The following is a 24,837-nucleotide window of genomic DNA, read 5'->3' on the forward strand; positions in this document are numbered from 1 at the left end:
TTGTGAAGTAAGCAGCTACATACTGTTGCTGCTTCATGCCACAACAAATGAGAATTAGTGCATATTGTTTTGAGCATGTTTCTGTGCATATATAACTACAGATAATTATATATATATAAAATATGTATGTACATATAAAAAAAGTAGGATACAGATTATGTAAAATAAAATGCACTTAATTTTCTTTTTCTTCCTTTTTAAAATATCCTGATAGAAAGAAGCTTGGCTGGACCACAAGCAGGAATGCAAGTGTCTTAAGAGCATCGAGCCCAATTTTCCTCCAGACTCTGTCAGACTTGCTGGAAGGATTGTTTTTAAACTAGTAAGTGATATTCTTTTAGATTGATTCAGTGCAGCAAATTCTGGTAAATGCTTTCTCACTCTACATTTTTAATGCAATTATGAACTACAAAGCTGAAGTGACTGGGAGTGCTGAAAAAAATTAGACTGCAAATTGCATTACAAGTTTACTGATTAATTTGCAGAAATGCTGAAAGGATCAAGAAATTCCAAAACAGACATGACTAAGCTCAAGGGACATGTTTATTGACTTTATTTTCCTATGGCTGTGTAGTAGCATTCTAAGCTTATTCCTGCCTGGAAGAAAAACATAGAGAGACACTGTTTCCCCTTCAATACTACTGAAGTTATTGGTGCTCTTCTGTTAACCTAATGGAGATCTCATTAGGTGTTTGAATGAGTGGTAAGGGCAGAAACACTCGTAGCTAGCCCTTTCTTTAGAGGGCATAATGCCATGCTGTCTATGTGGGGTTCTCTTAATCTCAATTACCTTTTTAAACGTTTTTCTAAACTCTCTTGGAAGTCCTGGGTGTTTGACATTCCCACAGTTTGATTACTTTATATGGACTAAATTTTCTGCTAGTTTAAGCAGCTTATAAATGTGTGGGATTGTAAATCAAATTTTTTGCTGAACCTGCTAGTATACTGTCTGTGTTGGATAAAACTGCAGGCCTTTGTTGTTGCTGATGTGATAAAATATGATTTCACACTTATTTTATACATTGTTGTGAAGAGTTTGTGCATGATAGATTTTAAAGGGCAAATATGTACCTTGCAATACTGTGCATTAATTATAGTCACATGAACTCAGAAACTACAAACCTCATAGTCTGATTTCAATTATGGTCTGATGGGCTAAAGTAAGTTACTAAAGGTAAGCTGCCAAAGTGTTAAAAGAATTCAAAATGAGTAGAAAGTCTTATAACAACAAAGAAATTAAGTTTTTTTGGATAGTTTATGCAAAGTCCTGGATTTATGTTGATGCTTTTGGCCTTACCTGATTATCTGACACATTTATCACACAGAATAATCAGTCTTGTAGAGTGTTTGCAGGATAAAACATGCTATATGAGTGTTACTTATCTGTTTTTGCTCTACAGCTCAGACAATCAGTATGCCCTTCTGAGAGACTCTACTCTTTTTCTGATCTTCAGTCAAGTAAGTAATTGCCAGCCAGATTTCAGGAAGCACTTCCCAGGTCTGCTTTACGAAAGGGCCATCTGATTTTCTTGCAGATTGCCTTCTGAAGGTTTGCTCTGTGGAGTAACAGAGTCAAAGACAAAAACCTCTGTGGGAAAGAACAGTTATTTCAAAGATAAAAGGAAAAACATGCCTGTTTTCTTGAAGCAAAACCTTCCTAGTTTTTTTGCTTTAGTATTTTTATTTTTGCATTTTACAATGAAAATCTTGCCTGCTCATTTTTTAATTTACCCAGTGTCTGCCTTAGCACATACAGTGTCAATATTTCTACATACATATACAATAGTACATATATTTTACTAGGGTTTTACTTTTTTAGTACTTATGTGCTATTGCATAAAGCTTCAAAATAGACTCCAGAAATAGGAAAGTTAAATTTAAAAGGGATATGTGTATATTTTTCTTGTACGTGACCTTTCAATAGAGAAAAAAGATGAAATTGTGCAGTTATTACTTTCGTGGCTTCAGAAGTTTCTACTGTTTGGGTAGAAAAAGATGCTCATTACAATCTCTCAGCAGAGCAAATGTTAAAATAGGAAACTTTTTTTCATATTTTGTGGTATCTTGAAGACTTAGAAGGAAATAGATTCTTGGTTCATTTTTGCATCTTGCTTAGAGGGATTTTCTGGACAGTAATGTGAATATTTTGATTACCTCAGTGTTTTAATATTATTCAGAGTTTTGGCTAAAACCAGCTTGATCAGTTGGTACAGTTAGAAATAAAAGCTATATAAACATAAAAAATGTGACACATAATATTAATTTTACTTCCGAACACCCTGACATTCTGCTGCCTTGTCCCAAAGTGCAAGGACAAAATACCTTAACAAGGCAGCAAATTAAAATGGATAGATTTCAGTTATTTAAAACATAGTGATTTTCTGCAATAGATATTCTCAATTCATGTAACAAAGGTTTATGGAAAACAGATGCTTCAAATTAAGTTAAAATTATGTAGACGATGGACTTTTATGCTTCATTACTCTGCTGGGATCCAAGGAAAGAGTCTTTATTATACCAATGGCTGATTGCAGAGTGGTGCAGGAGGAACTGGACTGGAAGAGTCTCCTTTTATAAATTAAATATTGATCACTTATACAGCAGTTGTCTCTAGTCTAGGCAAAGATTGTTTTGTAACTGATTGTTCCATACAAACTGGTTTCTCAGTACCCTTCAGGAGATGATCTCAGCTTTCCTTGACTTGACTGGAGACAAGGGGAATAGTGTGATAAGTTGTCTGGAGAGAAGCTTGGTGTTGATAAAGATAAAGGGTACAAAAGTCTGTAGAGTGGCCAGAAGCTTCTACTAAAATTCTCATTCTGAAGGAAATGGTGATGTGGTCTGTGATGCAGATGGGATGACTGTCCTCTCACTGATACAGAAATAACTGGTACATAACCAGTTAGTTTAGGAGAAGACAAATGAGAGATCCACATGTAGTGTTTAATCTGTACTTACTCTGTACTTAATCTGTACTTACTTAATAACAATTCCTGTGGAATCTTCTTAACTCCACAGCACCAAGAGTTTAGGACATTAACACATTAACTGAACTTGATACTCCAGGCTATAATACAAATGACCTATGCATAATCTTATGTAAAGGTTTTGGCTGCCTCTTTACTTGTGTTGTTTTTCTGGCTTCCTTGTTAGAGTGAATAGATGATCTCTATGTTTTTGGAGTCTAAAGAATCCAAAAGTCTTTTAGGTTGGTGTGAGAACTTCTGGTAGCTGTGATTTTTTTTTGCTGCCTCTGTATGCTCCAAAAGCTTCAGTTGTTTCATAACAATTTCCCCATTTGCTGCACAATTTATGAATGGTGTTGGTAAAACTTTTGTTTCTTTGTGTACTTAGTGGAATCTATAGGAAAATCAGAAATGCATTTTCACTAGAGGCCTACGTATATAGGAGAAAAGATTTCTTTGAATATAACCACATGAATTATGAATACAGGCTGTAATCCGAAACAAAAATATTCGCAGGAAGCATCTTTGTAATAGAAGATAATGTTTTAACACTAATTAGAAATGTGACAGAATTCTCATTGATACTCTTTTAATCTTCTTTTTGGGCTTCCCCCCAACTTGTAATTCCAAAATATGTTATTTTTAAAAATTGTTGTTGACACTATGCTGTCTCATTTTGCTTTACACTATTACTTTTCAACATTACTTTATACTGTTGGTTGATTTTTAGTGCGGGAGACATATAAACTGAATAGAAGTGTAAAGTTTTATACACTTTTTGAATAATTATCTGTTAAAATATATAATACATGGAAAAACCACAAAGCATGTGGAGGCATCCAGTCCTTTATGAAGTTCTTTTCCAATCTCCGTAGTTCCTTGAAATTCCTTTATATGTTCTGAAACTCAGATTAAGTAGGAGGGATCTCTCTGAGCGTTGTTAGTTTTGCTACTTCTCATTTATCTTAAGACAGTTCCTTCCTTCCTTAGTTCTCTGAGCTGTCTGTATGTTACAGCAATTCAGAAATCATCTTTGTTTTTACTTACCAAGACTCAGTATTCAGAAAATGGTTTGTGTGCTGTATTATGGGGCACATATTTTGCTATTTTAATTGTGTAAGAATCAGAGTTACATAACTAAATCCCCATGCCTTATTTAGAAATTTTTTCATAGGCCTTTTGTTGCATTTTGTCTCCCACATCAGGTTTCTTAAACGAGTGAAAAAAGTTCCTTAAAAACAAAAATTGAAAACATACACAAATTTAATTTAATTTTGTTTTGGCTTTTTTTTAAATGTGCTTGATAAACCAGGTCTTGATCATTTTCCATTAAGGTTCCAGTGGGATTTTTTTTCTGGATCATTAGCTCTGATGTCCTGGACAGATTCCAGTGTGGATAATTGCATTCTGCTTCCATCTCTATCAGTTCTCCCTGAAGTTCCAGTTAGTTTTCGTATTCATGTTCACATCTGCCCTAAGCTTCAGTGTCCATTTGTAATGTGCTTCTTATATGATTTCTCTTCTTTAGTCTAGGGTTGTTATATTTGCCAACAGTGAAACAAACCATGCCTTCCTCTCTTTGTTATAATACGTTTTGTAATGTATTATAGATAGTTTAAGGTAAATCACATGTTGTCCAGATTAATTACATTTGAAGGTAAAAGCATTTTTGTTTCCAAAGGAATATTTTATAAGAAAATGCAAGTGTGTTTTTATAATTTTTCTTTCATATTTTTAAAACTTGATTGTTTCAGTCATCTGACAGTTTGCTGCTTCTCTTGAAGACACAGTCCTCATAGGTACTATATTTTTCTATACCAGAGATTTTCTGCACATTGTGAAAAACATACATGTCTGGATTTCTAACATTTACATTCATTCATGCTTACAGAATCACCTGCAAACATCCACACTGTTAATTGCACTTGGATAGTGCTGTGAGCATCTATAGATGTTTATAATAAAATAACAATTCACCATTATGCAGAGATAAAATTAATTCATAGTGCATCATAAATCTCTGCCTTTTGTTATAGACTGATGTTTGAACACGTTCTGCTTTACATTCTCCATTTTGTACTAACTGGTAGGAAAAAGAAAATGTGAAGCAGGTAGTCAGGCAGTGAACTTGCTAGGACAGGAGCAGTTTCACTTCCAGAGTTATCAGAGACCTGATGCATGCATAATCACTTAATTAGAAAATGAGGCACTGTGATTCTTTCTGGTTCAGGATTTGTATCTGAAAAACATGAATAGTGGTGCTTTATAATAAAGTGATATTTACTTATTATTTTTTAATATAAATTTTTTACCTGTTGCTCTGTATGAAGCTCCTTTTGTTCATAAATACTTTTCTGTTTCATCTGTTACCATAAAGTGTTTCTGACACATCTATGGAGAATGCAGTATAAAAGTATGTACTGCTGCATAAAGTTCCAAGCATATTTCTAATGTGGTTAATGTTACAAACCCAGATGCCCAATTTTTGTATGTAATGTCTTACATCTGGTTACACATCTGCTTTATCTATTGGCTTTTGATCTTTAACTTGCTGTCACATTCATATGATTTGGCAGTAGCAACCTGATAAACTCTACTGTGTGTTGATAGGTAACTGACATGAAGGATGAGAAATGTCTGCCCTCTGTCAAAATTGCCCTCTGTCAAGATTAATTCCTGGACTGGAAATGTCTAGACTGTATGGCTGCCATTGGATGTTTTCAAAATGTTGATGAAATGTTCTGTTTATGACATCGTCTACTTTTTTTCCATTTCCCAATAAGACACTGAACGGCTAAGTGAAGAAATGAAAGATGGCCTCAGGCATCTTGCACAGACTTTGCAACTGTATTTGAAAACTGAGATCCAGGATGAGTCTCAATTGCCACCTGCAATTGACTTTTTTCAGATCTTCACAAAAGTAAGTGTTAAAATCTGGTTTCTTGACAACTCATAAATTATCTTTCCCTCATGTTCACGATTTATTTCTGAGTGGGAGTTCAGTAGATACATTCAGAATGTGATATATGACAAAGTGAATTCAAACTATTTTTTTTACTCAGTATTTAAGCAATAGTATAACTTTAATATAATTGCAACATTTCAAAACGAAAGCAGTAGCCAGAGGATATTTTTTTCTTTTCCTTTTTAAAAATTATCATGTTAAAATTGTTGGGTGAGAAAACAGTCATGAAAGTTCAAGTATAATTGAGTCAATCAACTGAAGTAATTTTTTCACAGTAATGAAGAGCATACTCTTCAGTCTAACGTTTTTCTGCAAAGTGAAATATATTTACAGATATCCTCCCATCCCACTTTGTCATTTAGAGGTATATGCTAATGTTTGTGATAGTACTGTATCCTGCAAGCTGCTTTTTCTAGAAGCCTTGTGGGTTATTTATTCCTAAAGGTGACATATAAAGTATTTAAAATTCAATTCCACAGTACATAAAATGTTTATTGTGCTACTAACTAAATATTGTTGGCTTTTGGTGTAGATATTTTATTACTTTCAATTCAGGAAGCTAAATTCAAACAATGCTAGCAGAAATATTTTATATGAAGATTACTTATAGTTTTAACTCCATTTAATTTTTTTGAAGATTATCTTATTTATGTTTTGGTTGTTTTAGTGCGTATTCTTATGAAGTAAGCCAAAGTATAACATTGTTTTTTCTGCTGTAAATAAAGAAAGAGCCTCTTTGGGAGAAATTAAATAAAAATGCTATAAATTATTTTTTATTTTTTTTAACATATAAAATAAGTCTGTTTGCACAGTTAAAAAAACTTTTTTTTTTCTCCTTTTTTTCCCCTGTGGACAGGAGGAGGAGAAATTTAACCAACTGAGTTGTTTTTCTGTTGGTGGTGTTTTTTTGGTTTTTTTTTTTTTTTTTTTTTTTGGTGGTTAGACTGCTGTGATGCAAATATGCAATTTTACCTGAAAAATCACACAGTCTGAAATAGACCCAGTCCAAAAGGTGTATAGATAAAACCCTTTAAGTACTATCTCATCTCCACTCAAGCTGTTTTATTGTCTTGTGTTGGCATGCTGGTTTGGCCTGAGCTCTGTCAGTGGCATTTCACATGAAACATGCACGTTGTGTTATCTGGTGTAGAGAATTTGTGCAGCTGAAGATAAAACTGATGATCAGAAGATGATCACTGCCTACTCAGTTTGAACTGAGTTGCAGCTTGTAAGAAGTTCTTTCCAAATGTTTTTGCCTTTTATGTAATAATAAGCTTAAGATGGAGAACAGCCGTGTGGCTTTACAGAAACTGTGTGATGACAGCTAAACACATTGGAACAGTGGTGAAGAAAGTGCAGAAGGTTTTTAATATTTTTATGTACACACATGCACAAGCATGTACACATATGTGCACCTCCTCTACTCCCATGTATTTTACCAAGATGATGTAAGTGGCCATCAAGGGCAGAGTGAAAGCCAAGACTTCCCAGCTCCATATTTTGTAAACTGGAGAACTGGGAATGCTCCTGTTAATGACAACATTTACGCTACTGTAGCTTTGGTGTCACAAAGATATTTTTTATAAGTTGACTGTGACTTTTTCCCCACTATATTGAATGTAGTGAAAAGTGCTGAGTTTTTAAGTTGTTGTTTTTGGTTTGAGATGTTTTGGTCCGTTAAACTAGGGCTCATTTCCTTCTTTTGCTGGTTTTGCTTAGTCTGTGTGATAGTCTGCTATGGGAAAATGGAGAGCAAATGATATAGACCTGTCATGTGTACACATACTTGGTATCATTAATATTGAAAAGAACTGGCAGAAGGGATAGGAGAATCTGGCTGGACAGGTGAGTGGTTGGGAGAAAAGAGCAGTCAACAGCCATGTGCTCTACATGAGTAAAATTAGTATTTTTTTCAGAGTTCAGTCAAGCGCAGCTGTCAAGCTTTTTGTAAGACCTTGTCACTTTCTAATTTTCTATGTGGCATTTTACAGCTTTCCCAATTTGGTTTTCAAATGAGTTTGTTATGAGTGTGATATTATATTAAAATATTAATTTAGTATTTCCCCATCCCTAGGGAGATAGCAGCAGACATTTTCTGCCATTCCCATGGAGTGTTCTTTGGAAGATAAGCTGGATGTCCATGCATTTTTTTTTTTTTTTTTAAAGCTGAGTAGGGATGCTTATTCTCAGCAGGTAAAATTTAAGACTTTGGAACTGTAAAGTCTCTGACAAGACTTTGGCACTCTCTTCTCTGTAGTATAACTCTAAAGAAGACCAGCTGTGATGACTTCCCTGTGTGGTCAATAGAATAAAGAAATACTACAGATACATAACTTCAAGATGTAATCTTGTTTTCCCAATCACTTCCAACATTCCTTTCAAGTTCAGTAGGTGCTTATTCGAACATTGAACTTTTTTGGATCAGTTTTTTCATTGCATGCCACAAAAAGATCCAGTCAAAGGTCATTTTTTATTCTGTTTGATGCTGGATTCTCAAGAAGGAAAATAAACAGACTGCCAGACAAAAGAGAAAAATTATCCTGTGGTGAGGTGACTATATTCCAGATGGTTCTTGGAAAATCTCCAAATTTAGGTCAAAAGAGCTTCTCGGAAGCTCTTTTAAACAGTCCTCCTCCTCTGCTGTCCACTGCTCTTGTCTTTGTGAAAATTAATTATAGTTTTATTCACTTGCTTGTGATGCTTAATAGGCAGAGAATCCCCCTGAGTGTGCAATTGTAGAAACTGCCCATTTAAAATCAAAGAACATTTTGCCATTTCTTTCCATGGGGGCAGAATTTCACCCCAATGTATTTTTAGTTTGCATGAGATCTATGGAAAATACCAGCTGTACTGGATGGGGAGGTGTTTCAGAAGGGATATGCACCTTTCTTTCTGACAGTGTTGCCCTGTCCTTACTAGACAATTTGATTTTGTATCAACTGTCCTTTGAGCTGGAGTTGAATTTTCTCATTTTTGTTATCTGATCACTTTTTGCAAGCTTCAGTTTATTTAACGTGCCATTTATCAAGGTTGTGACTGTTTTAAAATTCTGATCCTCAGTATTAAACAGAATTATCTGCAGCTAATTATGTGGTAAGGCTTTAACTCCACTGAGACATTTTCTAATGTCAAGATAAATTTTTGACAGCGTGGTTTTGTGGTTTAATGATGTTTCTGTAACCTTGAGATAAAATCAGTCCTTGCTTTTTATTCTTCAGCTTTTACTTACATGTGTGAGGAGGTGGCCTGGAGTCCTCTGAGACATTTAATGGATGCAGGATAAAGAATAAAATTCTTGTATACATTTATGGTTCTTTTAATACTAGCAGACAGAACAATGTGAACCTCTTTAAGACACTGGATAAACTCTGTACCTGTCATAAACCTGTGACTGACTGACTCTACTGACAGGAATCAGGCCTAAGATGACTTCTTTTAGACCAAATATAGGTTTGGTGTTTTACATAGAAGTGCAACTACTCATACTGTGTCAGAATTCACTTTTTGTGTGTTTTGAAACAGTTTGAAAATTTATTTTCCAATTAATGAGGAATAAGAGATTCTGATGTGTGCTAGTATGATAGCCCTTTTAAAGACCTCCTGATTTCAGGTCCTCATATTTATAAGAATAATAAAGTATAGGTCACCTCTGCCTTAACTAGCAGTAAGACAAAATCCAGTTACAATTAATGAACTGCTACCAGGAGACTTCTAGGGCAGTTTAGTAAACTTAAACCAGAATTATATTGGAAAGAAGTTTTCTAGAGGATATTTTACTGAAACTGTTCATAAACTTTTTGGGAAAGGATGCTGAATTTAAGATTTTAGGGAACCTATATGATGCCATTTTGGGTTTTGCCTTTTTTTAACCTTTTATATGTTCTCTGTATTTTTCACACATATGTTTATAGCTCTGTAGCCTGTTGTATTGGTGGGTAGTTAGCCCTGTAATTTTCCATGGCCTTTCCCTAAGCAGAAAGACAAAACAAATTCCAGAGCCAAGCCCTGGGAGGTACAAGGCCCCAGCGCTATCTTGGTTCTTCCTGGGAACCAAAGCCAAGAACAACTCTTCGAGATGCATTCTCATGGCCAAAGCACAACTAGTGCTGAAGAGGGGGCTCCAGAGAAGGAGTTTGACCTGGAGGGGAAATTGTATCACCACTTGTCCTCCTAATTGGTGCTTTCTATCGATTATGCTACTTTCCTAAAACCTACAAATATGTACTCATCCTTGTGGAGGTGGGCTTTTCTGGATATCTTTCCATAACTGCCCCTGGAGGCCTTCAAATAAAGATCCTCTTTTATGTTGCCTTCTTCCTTAAATTCTCTTGAGTTTCATTTCCAAGCTGGGAAAAAGGCAACACATAGAGAAGAGAAGATACCCTGAAACAGCAGTCTCCCTAACTCTTCTGTTGTGCAAAATTTCATTTCTGGACAGTATTTTAACCACATGTGGGATGATAGGAACTAGACAAAGAATTTTTAGCTTTCTGAAATTTTCAATCTTTTCTGCAGTTCCAATCTTGACGCCTTTTTGTTATGGACAGATTCTACCTTGAAAGTAGGTGTGCTGCATTCTTTTAGTTCACTGGAGAGGTCACACACCTGTATATGTGGAAGGTGAGTAGTCCTCTTAATGCAGGTGTTGGATGTACTGCTCACCACTCTCTTCTCAGGTGCTGTTCTACTCTTTCCTTTTCAGGTCAGTTTAGAATGGATACAGATCAAAGAGTAAAAACAAGTCTGAATGACTGTAGAGCTGTAAGTCTAGGATAGTGTAAAAAGAAGTATCTGTATGTATTAGAAACGTGTGCAATTTCTATACGTCATATTAATTTATTTTCATCTCAATTTTTTGAGGTTTGTGAAACTGACATAAGAGTAAAGAAGAGATGCAAGTTTGATGCTGTAAGCCAATCTCTGTGCCCACAAAAAGTTTTAACCAGAAAGCCAATTGCCTGTTTAGGCTGTTGGTGTAGTTGATTTTGTTTTAAACTTAAGAAGTAGTAAGGAGGCTCTATAAAGTACAGAGGTACATTCCTCAAGAGGCAAAGTGCCCTAGTCTTTTAAAATCCTTTGTTTATCAAAATTTAGATGTTTTCACTTGTTCTTCTAACTTTTATATACTTATTTTTTATTCCACTCAATGCTTTGAAAGAATTTCTTTTCAGCACAAGAGGTATTACTACCAATTAAAAAGAAATCTCACTGTTAAAAGGGTTTTGGTATGGATCTTCATAGGCAGAGGAGGACTAGGAGTTGAGCAGTGTCATTTGGTCTTTGTAAAGCCTGAATACTAAATTATGGTAATTTATTTGTGTGTTGTTTTATGGGCAAGTTGAAGGAGATATTTAATGATGTAACTGATAAAGTGTGTTTCATCTTCACATTGCTCCCTCAGATCTTATAGGTTCAGTGTTCTCTGGAAAGACCTTGGAATACAAGGTACATGCACCTGGTCAAGATATTCTTAAGTAATGCTTTTAGTAGGTTACTCTTAGGATTCACTGGTAAATTAAAATCAATTTGTATCAAGAAAGTAAAAAGAAATATTAGGGTAAAGTTATGAGTAGGTTAAGAGTTGTTAAAGACCTACAGGTCAAGGTTGCTTTCTGATGCTAGGCTTGCTAATCTAATTAATTCTGGATGCACTTTTCAGTTTCCCTGTGGTTGGGAGGCTGTGAAGTTTTTTTCCTGGAGGCAGGAAAAAAGCAAGTGCATGTTTAATCCATTGTTGTTCTTTGTGTAATTCAAAGCTAATGTACGTTGCTTCCCTGTCTCATGAAAAATTGAAGACCAGTACTGACAAATTTATTTTTAGTCATGGCCTGGGAAACTATTTTGCAAAAACCTTTTCATTTTGATAGTTCTTTTTATTATAAATTCCAAAATCTTATAATTTACAGAAATACCTGAAACAACATTGGTTAAGCTTAGATGCTTAACATACATTTGTGTTTATTAATCTTCTTAACTCTTCTTTTTAGAGTTGTAAGAATATGTTCCTGCTTATCAAACTGTATTGGAACCTTTTTATCTGACTATTGCCATCATGAAGTCTACTGCATGAGATTTTTGATTGTCTTTTTACCTATAGTGTTGTTGATTTAGTTGATAAGGTTTTGTTTGGTGGGAATATGGACAAGGGAGTATGGACTCCGCATTTGTCTGTGTGTGTGGTTTTAAGCTGTTGAAAACTTCACACAACTGTGAAGAATTGACTTGCAATCATTAGAAATACTGTGTTAGTTACTGCCAAAATAGTTCCAGGAGAAATTTTCTGTACTCTCTTTCCAATGTATTCCACAGGAACATAACAGAAGTCATTCTGATAGTTGTTCATAGTTATACTGAGAAAACATGAATGATCGTTTGCCTAGCATCTATTGTTGATTCTGAGTTGCTGTCATATCTAGCAAGAGGGGAATAAACTAAGATCAGCCTCTGCAGTACCAAACTCAAAGGAAGTGGGAAAAGCTAAATGTATTAGGAGAAAACTAAGCACTAGCTGGTGCTTCAATTCTACTGCTCTTGAAAGCATAAGAGTATGTAGAAAATCTGAAGTTGACCTTATTTTAAATTTAAATTGGTCTGTGATTTCAACATGCCTGTTAAATGGCAATAATGCTTTTCACTTGCATAGTACTTCCAATAACCTTCAAGAAGAACTTGAATAAGATTTAGCATTAATTCTTAATAGTTTTCTTGTGTACCAGACAAGTATTTGTAAGAAAACTGAGGCTAATAGAAGGTGTTCCTATAGCTGCATTTTCATAAGAGTTCTGTAGGGCAGTTAGAACCAAACCACATCTGTCCTACCACACAATGTAGCAGTCACAGTCTGCTGCTTGTTTCTACAATGGAACAATGAGCAAGTGTAAAGACAACTGGAATATGCACAGTTGTTTTTAAGAGCCTACATCTTAAGTTGTATATTTTAAATTTTGCAGAAGTGGTTCTATACTACTGCTAGGATTTGCATTGTATTTCTCATGGTGTTTGTTTAGCTCAATGTTATTTCTTGAAATTAAGATTGCAGAAAAAGTGGCAACCACTGTACATCAGCTTTAGAAGCAATAGTGTAAATAAAGATTAGAGAAAAATTACTACATGTTTTAATCAAATAGGAAGAAATATTGCAGTAGTACTGTAGTAAGGGTGATAAACAGTCTGAGAAGATTCCTCTGTCTTTACTTTGCCAAATGAAAGTTGAGTCATCACAGGAAGTTATTTTTGTCTAAGGCGATTTTTCAAGTTTCGTGATTTTTTGTTATTTCCCCATTGAATTATAATTTGAGGAGATAACTTTCCATAGCAATTATCTTAATTTCCCATCACAGTAAACTTAAAGAGCAAAAGGATATTATACCAGACTATTAAACAAGGCTTCAACCATTCTATCTGATTTTAAATTAGAGTGCATGATCACAATTAAAATATAAGCTTTTTCTAACAAAGCTTGTTGCAGTGAAAGTAAAACTGTAAGACTTCAATACTTCAAATTGAACTTATGGTATAATTGGGGTCGCCTCATTTAGTTGTATGTACCATCTGTTTTACAAAGTGCCTGCAGTATAACAAGCACCAGGTGTGGAAAATGAGGTAGAAGAGTTTTAAAGCAAGAATATATTACAAGGAGTGGTTGGGTAGAATTTGTAGTCATTTGGTTTTGTGTCATAGGAATGAAAGCTTTTTTCTTGAAGAGTGAAGGGAAGCAGAAATACTAATTTTTAAGGAAGTTAATTCAGAACAGATTGCGAAGCATAAACTGATAGAAAAGTTGCTGACTGGAGCGAGCCAGCATGGGGGGGGTGTGTGAAAGGAAAGTTGTATACTTCTTGTTTACTTGACACTTCTTCTGTTGGATTAAGTTTAAAGTAATAAGATGGCAGAAAACCGTTTAGAGAAATAAATGGCAGAGTAGTGTAGGCTATTTTGCAACAGTTTGGGCTTTCAAACACACATTTATTTATTTATTTATTTTCTAATTTTTTTTTTAGATTTTATGTTTTAGTGTAGAACTGAAAAGGACCCAGGTGGCCAGGATATTAATTACTATTAATTTGCCTAATTATGCTCAGAAAATATCCACAAAACACACTTTTTTAAAAGCCAGTGGTCTCTGACATGTGATATACATCAGTCTGTTGTCTGTTTTCTACACCCTTATAGAAATGAACTGGAAGTAGTAATGACAAAAAGCTTCAGTGGTTGTAGCAATTGGAGTACATGCAAAAAAAATGTGTGGGGTGAGGAACCTTTATATTTAGGAAAAGCCAGCATGAAACAAGGTCATGGAGATGTTTAAGAAAGATCTGAGTAGTAAATGAAAACCATTTACATCCTCTATCAGCAATTTTAAAAGCCTCTAATTGAGGAGGATAAGCCTGATACCTGTTTATAATGCTTTTGGCAACAAAGTGGTCTATCCTTGTCTTCAGGATGACCTGCAGTGGGGTTGCTTAAAGCATTTTTTGTTTGTTTGTTTTGGCTGTGGCAGAGCTAGGATTTTGTGCGGAAGGATTATTAATCAGCTCTGAGACTTGTTCAACATGTTTAATAGATGAAAAGGCACAAAACTCTTTTTCTTCCAGAATGACATTGCGGTAGATTGATAGTCAGTTGAAAAATACCATGCTTCTGGAATATAGGATGGAGAACCATGTATTTGTGGTGCTATTCTTGACTTCCTATATTCTGAGCTGCTTCAGAGTCCCTCTGAAAATGAGGACAATATCTGTCTAAGGTATGCTGTAGAGACAAATAGCTGCTATGGTAGAAGTATCAATTGAGGGTGCACAAGTTCTGTCTCATGTAGGCATTTCAGTGGGTGTCAATTAAATGATACCTTTGTACATGGAATTTAGTCCTGAAAAGTGTGTTTTCTCTCTATTCCCCAACATATATCTTTTTGCTTTAACACTAATTGTGGTGTGTCATGTTCTATTTCATTAAAACTACTCCTGAGTTTGTTGTAGACATAAGATGGAGAAAGAAACAATTAGAAACCATGGTGCTGGTTCAATATCAGTTGAATTGATCCTGTATTTTAGCATGGGTGAGCAGCTGTCACACGGTGGTTCAGCACTGATGTGCTGTCGGCTGGCCTGAGATCACTTAGCTTGTGCCACGTCAGCCTGGAGTTGACAAAGGCTGTCTCAAACAGTTTCATGACAGCACATGACAGTGCTTGTGGATGTTCTGCAATAGTGGCTGACAGCAGATCGAGCAAGCAAGGTGCAAGAACTCTGCCAGGATGGTTTGTCATACCTTTCTTGCTTGCCTCTCCTTACACAGCTACGCTGGAAGTTCCCATGCTGTCCCCAGGTAAGTTAGATGTAGATTGACTGGCAGAGTCAGATTGAGGAATATTCCCTTTAGGAAATCATCTAATTGCCTTAGTGATTTAATATTTTTCTTCCCCCTTTCCTCCTGATTATATAAGTATTGACTAGAATTTTTTCATGGCTGTAATCACCAATAAATTGTATTTCCTCTTAGAGATACTTTGAAAATTTCTGTGCTGGTGATGGGCTTTTTGAAATTATAAATGTGTTTATTGAAATGTGTCCCTAATGTCATAGATACTGCAGATAATGGATTTGAACTTCTCTCCCTTCTGAATTTAAAGTAGTTGTGAGCTGTTGTTAAAGTTTTTATAATCACTTTTGGAAATCTGGCAGTATTTTTCTAGTTTAAAATAGAAATCTGCAGTATTAAAGCTTCCTTCCTTCTCACATTCCACAAGAATAGTCTTCATTCTGTCAACAAATCTTGTGCTTTGCCTGTACTCACAAATATAAAATTAATCTTCTTTCTTCTTCTATTATCATCAAGGCCAAGTTTTCATTCAACTTTCAGAGGAAAGTGGATTGGATGCCCACTCTTTGATGGGCATTTTTATGGATCACAAAGTCATTGAAGTCAGAGTTTCATCATGTAAATAGATAGGATGTGGTGAAGTGTTGCTCCCAGTCAAGATAGAAATGGTGAAGTGCTAACCTACTGCTTTGTCAATACACTTTCAGTGTTGTGGGTGAAAATTACTTTGCTTGTTTGGGTCTTTAGTCTGGGAAGATAGTAAAGAAGGGTGCACATGTCGTCTGTGACATCAGTGTTTTCTGCTATGCAGAAATTATGTAGACTAAGTATTGCTGACATGTTTCTCTAATTTCAGCCTTTAAGCTCATTCTGAAATTATAAAATCAGTATTTTAAACAGCAGCTTGCATGGTGTGCATTTGTGCTGTCTAATCTTCTGAAAGAATCATGTTTGCTTTTATACTTTAAGTAAGAGTAAAATTCCATGAGCTGGCTGTTGCAACAGCATAGAATTGCTTTTTTTACTTTTAAACTTCCAATTTTTTTTTTTTTATTTTATTTTTTGGAGTTTCTTTTAACCTGAGACAATATCCATCATCCTGGTGATAGTTTAAATGGCATAAATCTGAACCAACTATCTCTCTAAATGAGAATTTCATTTGCCTAGGTTTTATGATCAATGTTGCATGTATTGACTATTTTTTTGCCTATTAAGAAGTAAAGTGTAGTCTATAGTTTTATGAAAAAATATATAGTAGCTGAAGAAGCAGCTTGTGACAATATAATGATAGTGTTGGAATTTTCCTAGTGGATTCGAACCAATGACAGATATGAGTCCAACAGAATTTGCTGCCTTAATTATACAAGATCATTGTTTCTAATTCCATAGCATTTTTTTCCATTAAATTGTCCTTTTAGAAATATCAGACAGTCAGATGGTAATTTTTAATGTAAGTTCCAGTTCATTTGATTGGAAAGCCATAGTTCTGGAAAGCTCCAGTGATGAATGTTAGTGCAGTGCTTCACTAGTTTGCTCCCATTCTGTCAGTTGACTCAGGACCAAAATTTGTCCAATTGCCTGAACGATGTACCTAGACTGACTCCAGAGCTGAGTGATGGCAGGAATGACCAAGAAGGGAATTCAGCTTGTTGTCTTACCATCCTTGTACCTGGTACTTAAATCAGGAATAGGTGCATTTAACTATCTCCTATAAAAAGAATATACTTGAAATGAATTAACAGTGGCTGCTGAGAATCACAGCAAGATTTGTACCATTATCGTGAACCACAAGGTATAAAAAATAGAAACAATTTGGGTTAATTGTGTTAACTGTGATTTTGAAAATTACCTTTTCCTGGTTAACTTTAACTTTACACAGTTACAAAAAAAACTACTTGACTTAATGATAATGTTAATGGATATACTGCCTATATATTATTGAACTGTCTTTGTAATATCTTGTCATGGCAAAAATTAGAGAATATAAGAAGATGTAAACAAAAAGTACTCAGAAAGAGTAGGATGTTGTGCAACATTAATGGTTCTTATTTGCAAGCTTGCATCTTCTTGGAGGCAGCTGAACTTAGGTAGAGTTCTGATGTCTCACAATGGCCCTGGAGGTTGCTGGTGGTATCAGTAGATAATAAATCATAGTGTATCCTCTTGGGTTAGGGCTAAAAGTGAATCTGGATCTGTGTACAAGTCCAGAGAGATGATAAATCCCTATAACCACACAAATTGTGTAAATACAGAAAAACACTGCAAAATAGAGATGTGTCTGGTAACTTTGCGTTCTTGAAGAATGCATTGGTAGAGTTCTGCTACAAAAGCAAACTGAAAGACCTGGAGTATTCACAGCAATAAGAGGTTTTTGACTATGAAGTAGCCTATTGTTTGGGAGAAGAGTAAGTATATACACAGCTACTTTCCAAGCATGGTGCTGCCAGCTGTATATCTTTGAAGTTTTTATCTTCAAATCGAGGAATTGCACTACAGACAACAGAATCAATAAAATTTATGCTGGCAACCCTGTCCATGATATAAGCAAACTGACCAGCCCAGTTCAGTGGATCCTAAATGGTACGATTTCTAGTAACTCATTTTACTACTATCTAACTGTTGTAGATTCACAAGAAATTGCATTTACAAATTTAAGTTTTGTTCATTCAATTTCTAGATGGGGTGGATGAGAGGAATGTGAAGACTCATAAGAAAGGCACAGAAGGAGAAAAAGAAGCCTGCTTATAAGGGAAAATGGTGTTTTCTGGTTAGGTCTGAGACAACATTTGAGCAGCATTGTTTTTTGTCAGAGCATCTCTTGGTGTTTTGGGGGACAAGCATACAGATATTTGTAGAAATTGAAGTGAATGTGCCTAAGTGTGAGAAATGGAGGTGATGAGAGGCTGGTGCCTTCCTACTCATTTGCGTAGTTCATCATATTCTATATCAATTATTTTGGTAGCATTAGCCAGTACACATCAGGGAAGTGGGAAAGTTGTGAATATATGTCATATATGGTTTTAATCATGCTGATACCCCTTTGACTGGAGCTCTGTTTTCAGTGTGCAATTTGAGGAGTTTTCTCTGGAGTCCATTTTTGCATTGCTGTGGTGGAGGTGAGGAACTGTGCATAGGGAGAGATAAGATGAAGCTTGTTGCATCCAGCTTGTTGGATCAAACAAGCACATAATAACAGTAATTTGTATTATCTGCTGCCTTCTCCTGAACTGTTTTATTCCAAAGTTCTCACAGTCACCTTTCCAAGATGTGAAGGTAGGAGTGTGTTACATGCTGTCATTCAATGGCAATTGATATTTACTTGAGCTAGGATTAAGTAGGGAATGCTTGATTGGCTGATGATAATTCTGTAATTAGTATTCTTAGTGATTGGAAGTCTCATTGGGTCTCATGTAATGATTTTTTACATGTAGCAATATGAATTAAGGTGTGTATTTGCAGCTTGGCAAGTTTTCTCCTGATGTCTCATCTTCCCAGTGGGTGGCTGTTGTACACCTGCCATTTCAGTGGGGAGCTATTAGTTGTCTTAGTTCTTTATGGCAGAAAACCAACTCTTTTAGACCAATAAAATTTGCTTACTTGTAATGGTGCTACTACTAGCAAATGAGAAGCTCTGGGTCCCATTATTTAGAATCAAAATGGCACAGAGAATTTGGAGAACCTTCAAGAGGGAGGGCAGGTGACTATTCTAGCTCATGAAAGCGAATTATGTTTATTAAATACAGGTAATGATCAATTGTGGAATTTAGAATAGTGAGGCAAAGTGACTTTGATCTGTATTTCCAAGTAAAGCTGAGTTCTCAGGAAAAAAGGTACAGTAAAAGATCTGGCCATGGGATCCTACACTATTCCCCTGGTCTTTTTGAAAACTGGCTTTTTTTAAATTTTGCTCTCCTCTCACTAACACTGAATTTATAACTGTGTCTATGTGAAAGAAAACCAACAGATTTTATATCCAGAATGCCTGAAAGATTTTTAAGGCTGAAAGATAATTTTGCATAGTGATGGTGATCTACTGTTCTGGTCCAGATTGCAGATCTCTATGGGGATCATGTGCCCAAGCATTTATGTGCTTTTTCACTTGGGTATCCAGTCTGACCCTGTGACCTTCAGCCTTGTGTGTTGAGATTCTAGTAGATTGAGAGTCCCATCAATATTTTAATGGAATTTGGGACAGGATGTGAATGTACTCATTGCTTCTTAAGAGCAAACAGGGAACAAAACTTGCATTTTTCCCACACTGATTTGTTGCCAGAAGCTGCCTGCATGCACTCACATGTCATTCTGTCTTGGTAAATCAATCTGCCTCCACATATCTGTCTCAGCTCTTCTGTGTTCTGGGAGATGTTATGTTGGAATTATGATCAGATCACAATGTATGTTCAGTGTGAAAAGTACACCATGGAATGATAGCACTAGCAGCATTGCACATGCTGTTTTGCTATAGGTTTGGAAGAATTAATTAGCACTGCTATTAATAAAGTGTTACTAATTAACGTTGCACTGTAGTAATATGCTGTAAAACTTTTCAATAATCTGTTCAATAAGCTGTTTCACATATGTAACAGACATATGTTGTTATGCAAAAGAAAGGTAACTGAAATCAGGATTGCCTGGGGTTTTATTGATGTAGATGCATTTTCTAGGGAAAATGAAACTGAAGTCTTATAGTTCACACAAGACTTCTGTATGTGTAGGTTCTACAGAAGGGGACATGTGAGTCTATGACATCTGAAACCCTGAGAGAAGACCTATAATGAAGCTTGACTTTATGCCAGAATACTTGAAATCAGTTTGAAAATATTATTGATGTGTTTATTATAAGTTAAGGCACACAGCATCATAAAGGAATGCTGGAGTACTTTGGAAGTTAGGATGAAAACTACTTTAGAAGTATTTCCCAAGAAAACACTCTTGCTCTTTGATGCTTCCATATGGCTGTGGCAAATGTTTCTGCTCCTTTATTTAAACTGGCAGCGAACCTGTAATTAAAGTATAGAAAGATGCACTGGAAAAAAAAAAGTCATGTTTTTACTTTGAGAATTCAGCTGGATTTCCTAGCTATAGGGATATTTTTATTTGTAGAAAAGTAAGACATGATTGGAAATACAGAAGGCTGCTTTGATGCTCTCTTGAGACATCTGTCCTTGATTAGCTGCTTGAACCACTGATATTGTGTGTTTGTGCCTTGTTGCCAGGGAAGCCATCATTGACAGCTTCTTTTGAGAAAGGAAAAGCAGCAGATGAAAGTGTACTCATTTGCTACTTCTTTCTGAGGCTGAAACATTCCCCAAATCAACTCTTGCACATTTCAGTTTTTGAGGGCTTTGTGGTTCTGTGACTGAATAACTGGGAAATAAGTTTGAAGGCTTATACGCAAAAGCATAAAGGATGGAAAGAACACTGTAAATTAAAAATGTTGAGCTATGGTTCATTCATTCATAACTGTCATGTGATACCTTGTAAACAGCATTTGGTTATGCAGTCATTTGTACTAACGGACTTCACCCAGGAAAACTTAGTTCAGATGTATTCCTAGTAGCTCGTGAGTTAAAAGAAGCAATTACCTTTTATATCTTCCAATGTGAGACAAATTCCTTGTCTGATGTCTAGTAGTTTAAGCTTCAACATCTGTTGCCAGCAGCCTACCTGTCAAACCTAAATAGCTTTTGGATTGCACCAAAATACTTTGCATAAAATTGTTTTAATAAATGAGTGCTTTTGGGAATTTCTGAAACTCCCTCAGTTATGAGGAACGTCAGTGCCTGAACTGAAAAAGATTGTTAGATTTAAATACAATTAAGAATCTTTATTTTTTACTTATTTCCAAGCAAATGGCAAATTTAAATTGTAATAAGTTAGTGAAATAAATAATTAGGTCTTTTGATGTAATTTTGACAGTTTTCCAGCAGTTGTATCTTATACACATGTAGAGACAAGGCTTGGATAACAATACTGAGATTGTTTGAGTCGTGCGTGTATTACAGAGGAATTCCTAAGGACTTCAAATCAATGTTGGTTTTTTTTTTCCTGACTGTAATGCACCATCTTCCTCACAGAAAAGAGAGCCATTGTGAAGCTTTAAACTTCGTGGACTGCTTTAGTATTGCTGCTCTTTTAGGAAAGGTCTGTCTTTCTCTTTGGATCTGAATGACTTTCTCATTGGTTTGTTGGAATGGGCCTGGTAATGCCACACTTGCAGAACTGCATCCCGTGGAAATTTCTGGCTGCAGGAAAGCACTGTTGCAAGCAGAACATGTCAGTAGGCAGGGGCATCTCCAGGCTAGGGAGATTTGAAGAGAGCAGAAGAGGCAATCCAAAGGTCATTTGGACATGGGTTTTTTTAATATGACACAAAATAAAATAAAGAAGACATTTCACTGCAGTGTTTATTTTCTCTTCTTGCAGTGTTACTGGATTAACAGAAAATCCATAATGTAAATAATATTAGTGTTATTAGTAGCTGCTGTCTATATTTTGGATAATGCTACTCTATGTGTGTCAAGAAACCAGTGCATGGAGATAAATCAATTTATTTTTTATTTTAAGCATGATTTGCTATCACCCTGCTTATTTTGTGAAGACAGTAGTTGTACTCATACATGGCATGATGTAGAAATTTTCAGCAAAATCCCTCATCAATTTTATGGTTGCAGTGGAGTTATTTCTGTCCTTTAAAAGTATGTTAGAGATGTGATGTAAGATTTAATGGGGCTCTTTTTTCATATAATTGAAAAAGTGTAATTGCCTTTGGTGGAAGATGAGCTAGAAAACAGGAAATGCTGATTATGTGTGACATGATCTGGGATAGAATTGGTTGAATTTTTATTCCTTTTGGCATTTTTCTGGAACTTCCTATTTAAGCATTAGAAAACACAGGGAAGAATAATCTCAATGCATCTTTATTATAACTGGTATTTCTGTGTAGGCTCAGCTTTGTTAGGAAAACTAGTTGTGACTGCTGGCTAATTATAGGGTTGGGATTGCCCTGGGAAAGCCAGATGCAGTAGGTTACAGCATGAATTAAAAGCTGCCAGACTTTTTGGCTTTCTTTAAAGGGATGTTGTTGTTGATAGTGTTTTTTTTTTTTTTTTTTTTTGTTTTCAAAGTCATCTGTCTCTATTAAGAAGGGGCTATATGAAGCTTTTGCAGGCCAATTTGTACTGTTTAGAATAACATGACTGGTGTTTAAATGTGGTCTTCAGAAACAGCTTTGTTAACGGAGGCTCTGTTTGGTCCTGTTCTCTTACTAAACAGTTTGAAAAGGGTAAAACTAGTTCACATCAAAGCTCTGGTTTGTCTAACAGCCTGTTACCATCAAATACATTAAGCTGAACTAGGTCAGTATATTGTGATCTAATCATATTAAATGAAATGATTGGCTTTTTTTTTTTTTTAATACTATTATAATTTAAAAGATTGGTGTTTCCTGAACCTTGAACCAGAACAAATAAGCTCTTGCATGTTTGACTCAACCCCCTTTTTTTCCTTTCTATTTAAATACAGAAAATAGTAACTGTTCTTAAGATGAGAGTAGAAAACCAAGAAACTGCTTGATCTGCCTAGAGAAAAGAAGCAAGAAAGGCAGAAGTAAGGGGTTAGGTGGCCTTTTCCTATTCTACCAGCTAGCTTCAGGTAGGGAGATGTCAGATCAATGAAAAAAGGGCTAGTGGTCCAATTCCATTTTATGTAGCATTTCGTAGGAAACAATCTTTGGATCTTATGGCAAATGGTTTTAATGAAGCCCTTTAATAAAGGATTACAACACCTAGTGTTTTAGATTTTGAGATTTTCACGGGTTTTGTTGCTATACCAAGCAGACTTATGATTTTAGATTTTAAGATTTATGAGATTCTGATGTATATTCTGTGATGCTTTAGAACATTTTTACTAAATTAAAAATATTTTGGATTGGCATAGTACAGAATAAATGCCAACTTATTCTTGTGGCTGAGTCCTGATCCTCACTTTCCCTGTTGTAGATAAGAAGATACAGGAAAAGTTGGAGGGGAGTGGGGGAGGGAGAGAGAGAGAAGGTGTAGAAAAGGGCAAGTAAAGGTTTTAATTTAGCGATTTTTATTTATTTTTGGTTCATATGCATTGGATCCAAGATGCTGGGTAGCTACAGACAAGTTCTGAGTTGGCAGGTTTGCCTTGACAGCTGTTACCTTGGACTTTGGAATATTCTCCCTCATCAGTGATACCATCTGGCTGCTCTGACATGATATTTCTACTTCACTGGCCTTTGGTAAGTTGGGTGGAGCTGTGGGAGCCGTTTGATCCTGTGTTTCTAATGCTCTGTTGCTGTAGCAGTGTTATGTGTAAGAAGTCAGAGATCAAAAGGTAAGGCCTGAGGGGAGAAGGTAGCATCAGATTTGTCATGTCTTACACTGGTGTGAATGCTGGTCTGCTGATTGAAAAAAAAATCACTGTCAGTTTTAAAATGAATACCGCCTTTGGCTCAGGAAATTCCTAAAGCAGAGGTTGGTGGGTACTGGGATGGATATATCGGTGGAAAGATCCCTCTCTCTCTGTGTACTTACTATGCATTTTCAAAAAGAATCTGGTGTGGGCTGGTCCGAAACATGTTATTGTGCTTGCGCATCCACACTTGTTTAGACCTGGAATAGCTGTCCTTAAATGATTTGTTAATCCTGTTTATCAAAAGTAACCTGATGATCTGTGAGCCTACTGCTGGAATTCCCCATGTCAACTCACATTCATAAAAATAAGAATTAAAACTCCCATACAGAGGAAAATTAAATCTTACATGTTTCAAATGCATAGAGATCTTTTAAATAGATAATGGTATTAAACAGGATGGATATAAAATGGTGTATGGAATTGTAGAAATCGCTGTGAATCTTAAACCTTGTAATGCACACTGCTCATTTTTGTATGTTTCTTTTCTCTCTCCATACCATGTGAAAATTGTTTAACTGGTGTAAAATCAGATAGCTTTGCTGATTGCAGTGGAGAGTACTGGGAACTGCAGCTCTATAGTTTCCAGAAACAAACTATAATGGTTGCAAGCAAGGAGGCAATAATGATTAATAACATGGATTTTATGGTCAATAGGTGGAAATGATCTGCATTTGATTTTTATGTGAGAAAGTGAACAAATAAATTATTTTTGTCCTTTCACAGGAATCATGTACATGCCTGCTACATAAAGCAGGTCTTTAGATGAGAATATAGAGCTGTTGGTTAAAATATTAGCAGTTATATTTATAAACAAGTGAATAATACATAACACCAGTTAGTGCTTTTGCTGTTCTTTTGTAGTGTATTTAGTATAAAAAATGTATTGTGGGAGTCTGTTTGTTTTGGGGTTTTTTTAGTTATTTTTACTATTTGCTTTATTTTAATACCACAGTAACTTTTTCTCCCTATAAAGACGATCAATCAATAATTAAAATAAAAGGTTCAGCATGTATCAGTTGTTTTCCATTTTGTCCTGATGATAATGTCAAATACAAAATATTCTCAAGACAGTATATGGGTGAAAATCAAGTCTTACCAAATCAGTCTTAACTGGTTTAGTCTGTAGAAAAGGTGGCTCGGGGG

The 24,837-nt window shown here is 35.5% G+C and overlaps 1 protein-coding gene across 1 annotated transcript in view; it reads left to right on the forward strand.

Moving 5' to 3' along the window:
- SMYD3 (SET and MYND domain containing 3) overlaps positions 1–24,837 on the forward strand; it is a 383,240-nt gene that overhangs the window by 50,122 nt on the left and 308,281 nt on the right. Inside the window, exons 3-5 of the mRNA XM_041404314.1 lie at positions 215–322; positions 1,401–1,458; positions 5,750–5,886. Coding sequence (XP_041260248.1) covers positions 215–322; positions 1,401–1,458; positions 5,750–5,886 — 303 coding nt within the window. The remainder of the gene's footprint in view (positions 1–214; positions 323–1,400; positions 1,459–5,749; positions 5,887–24,837) is intronic.

This window comes from Onychostruthus taczanowskii, unplaced genomic scaffold (assembly GCF_017590055.1).
Source record: "Onychostruthus taczanowskii isolate IOZ18803 unplaced genomic scaffold, ASM1759005v1 scaffold21, whole genome shotgun sequence".
NCBI classification, from domain to species: domain Eukaryota; kingdom Metazoa; phylum Chordata; class Aves; order Passeriformes; family Passeridae; genus Onychostruthus; species Onychostruthus taczanowskii.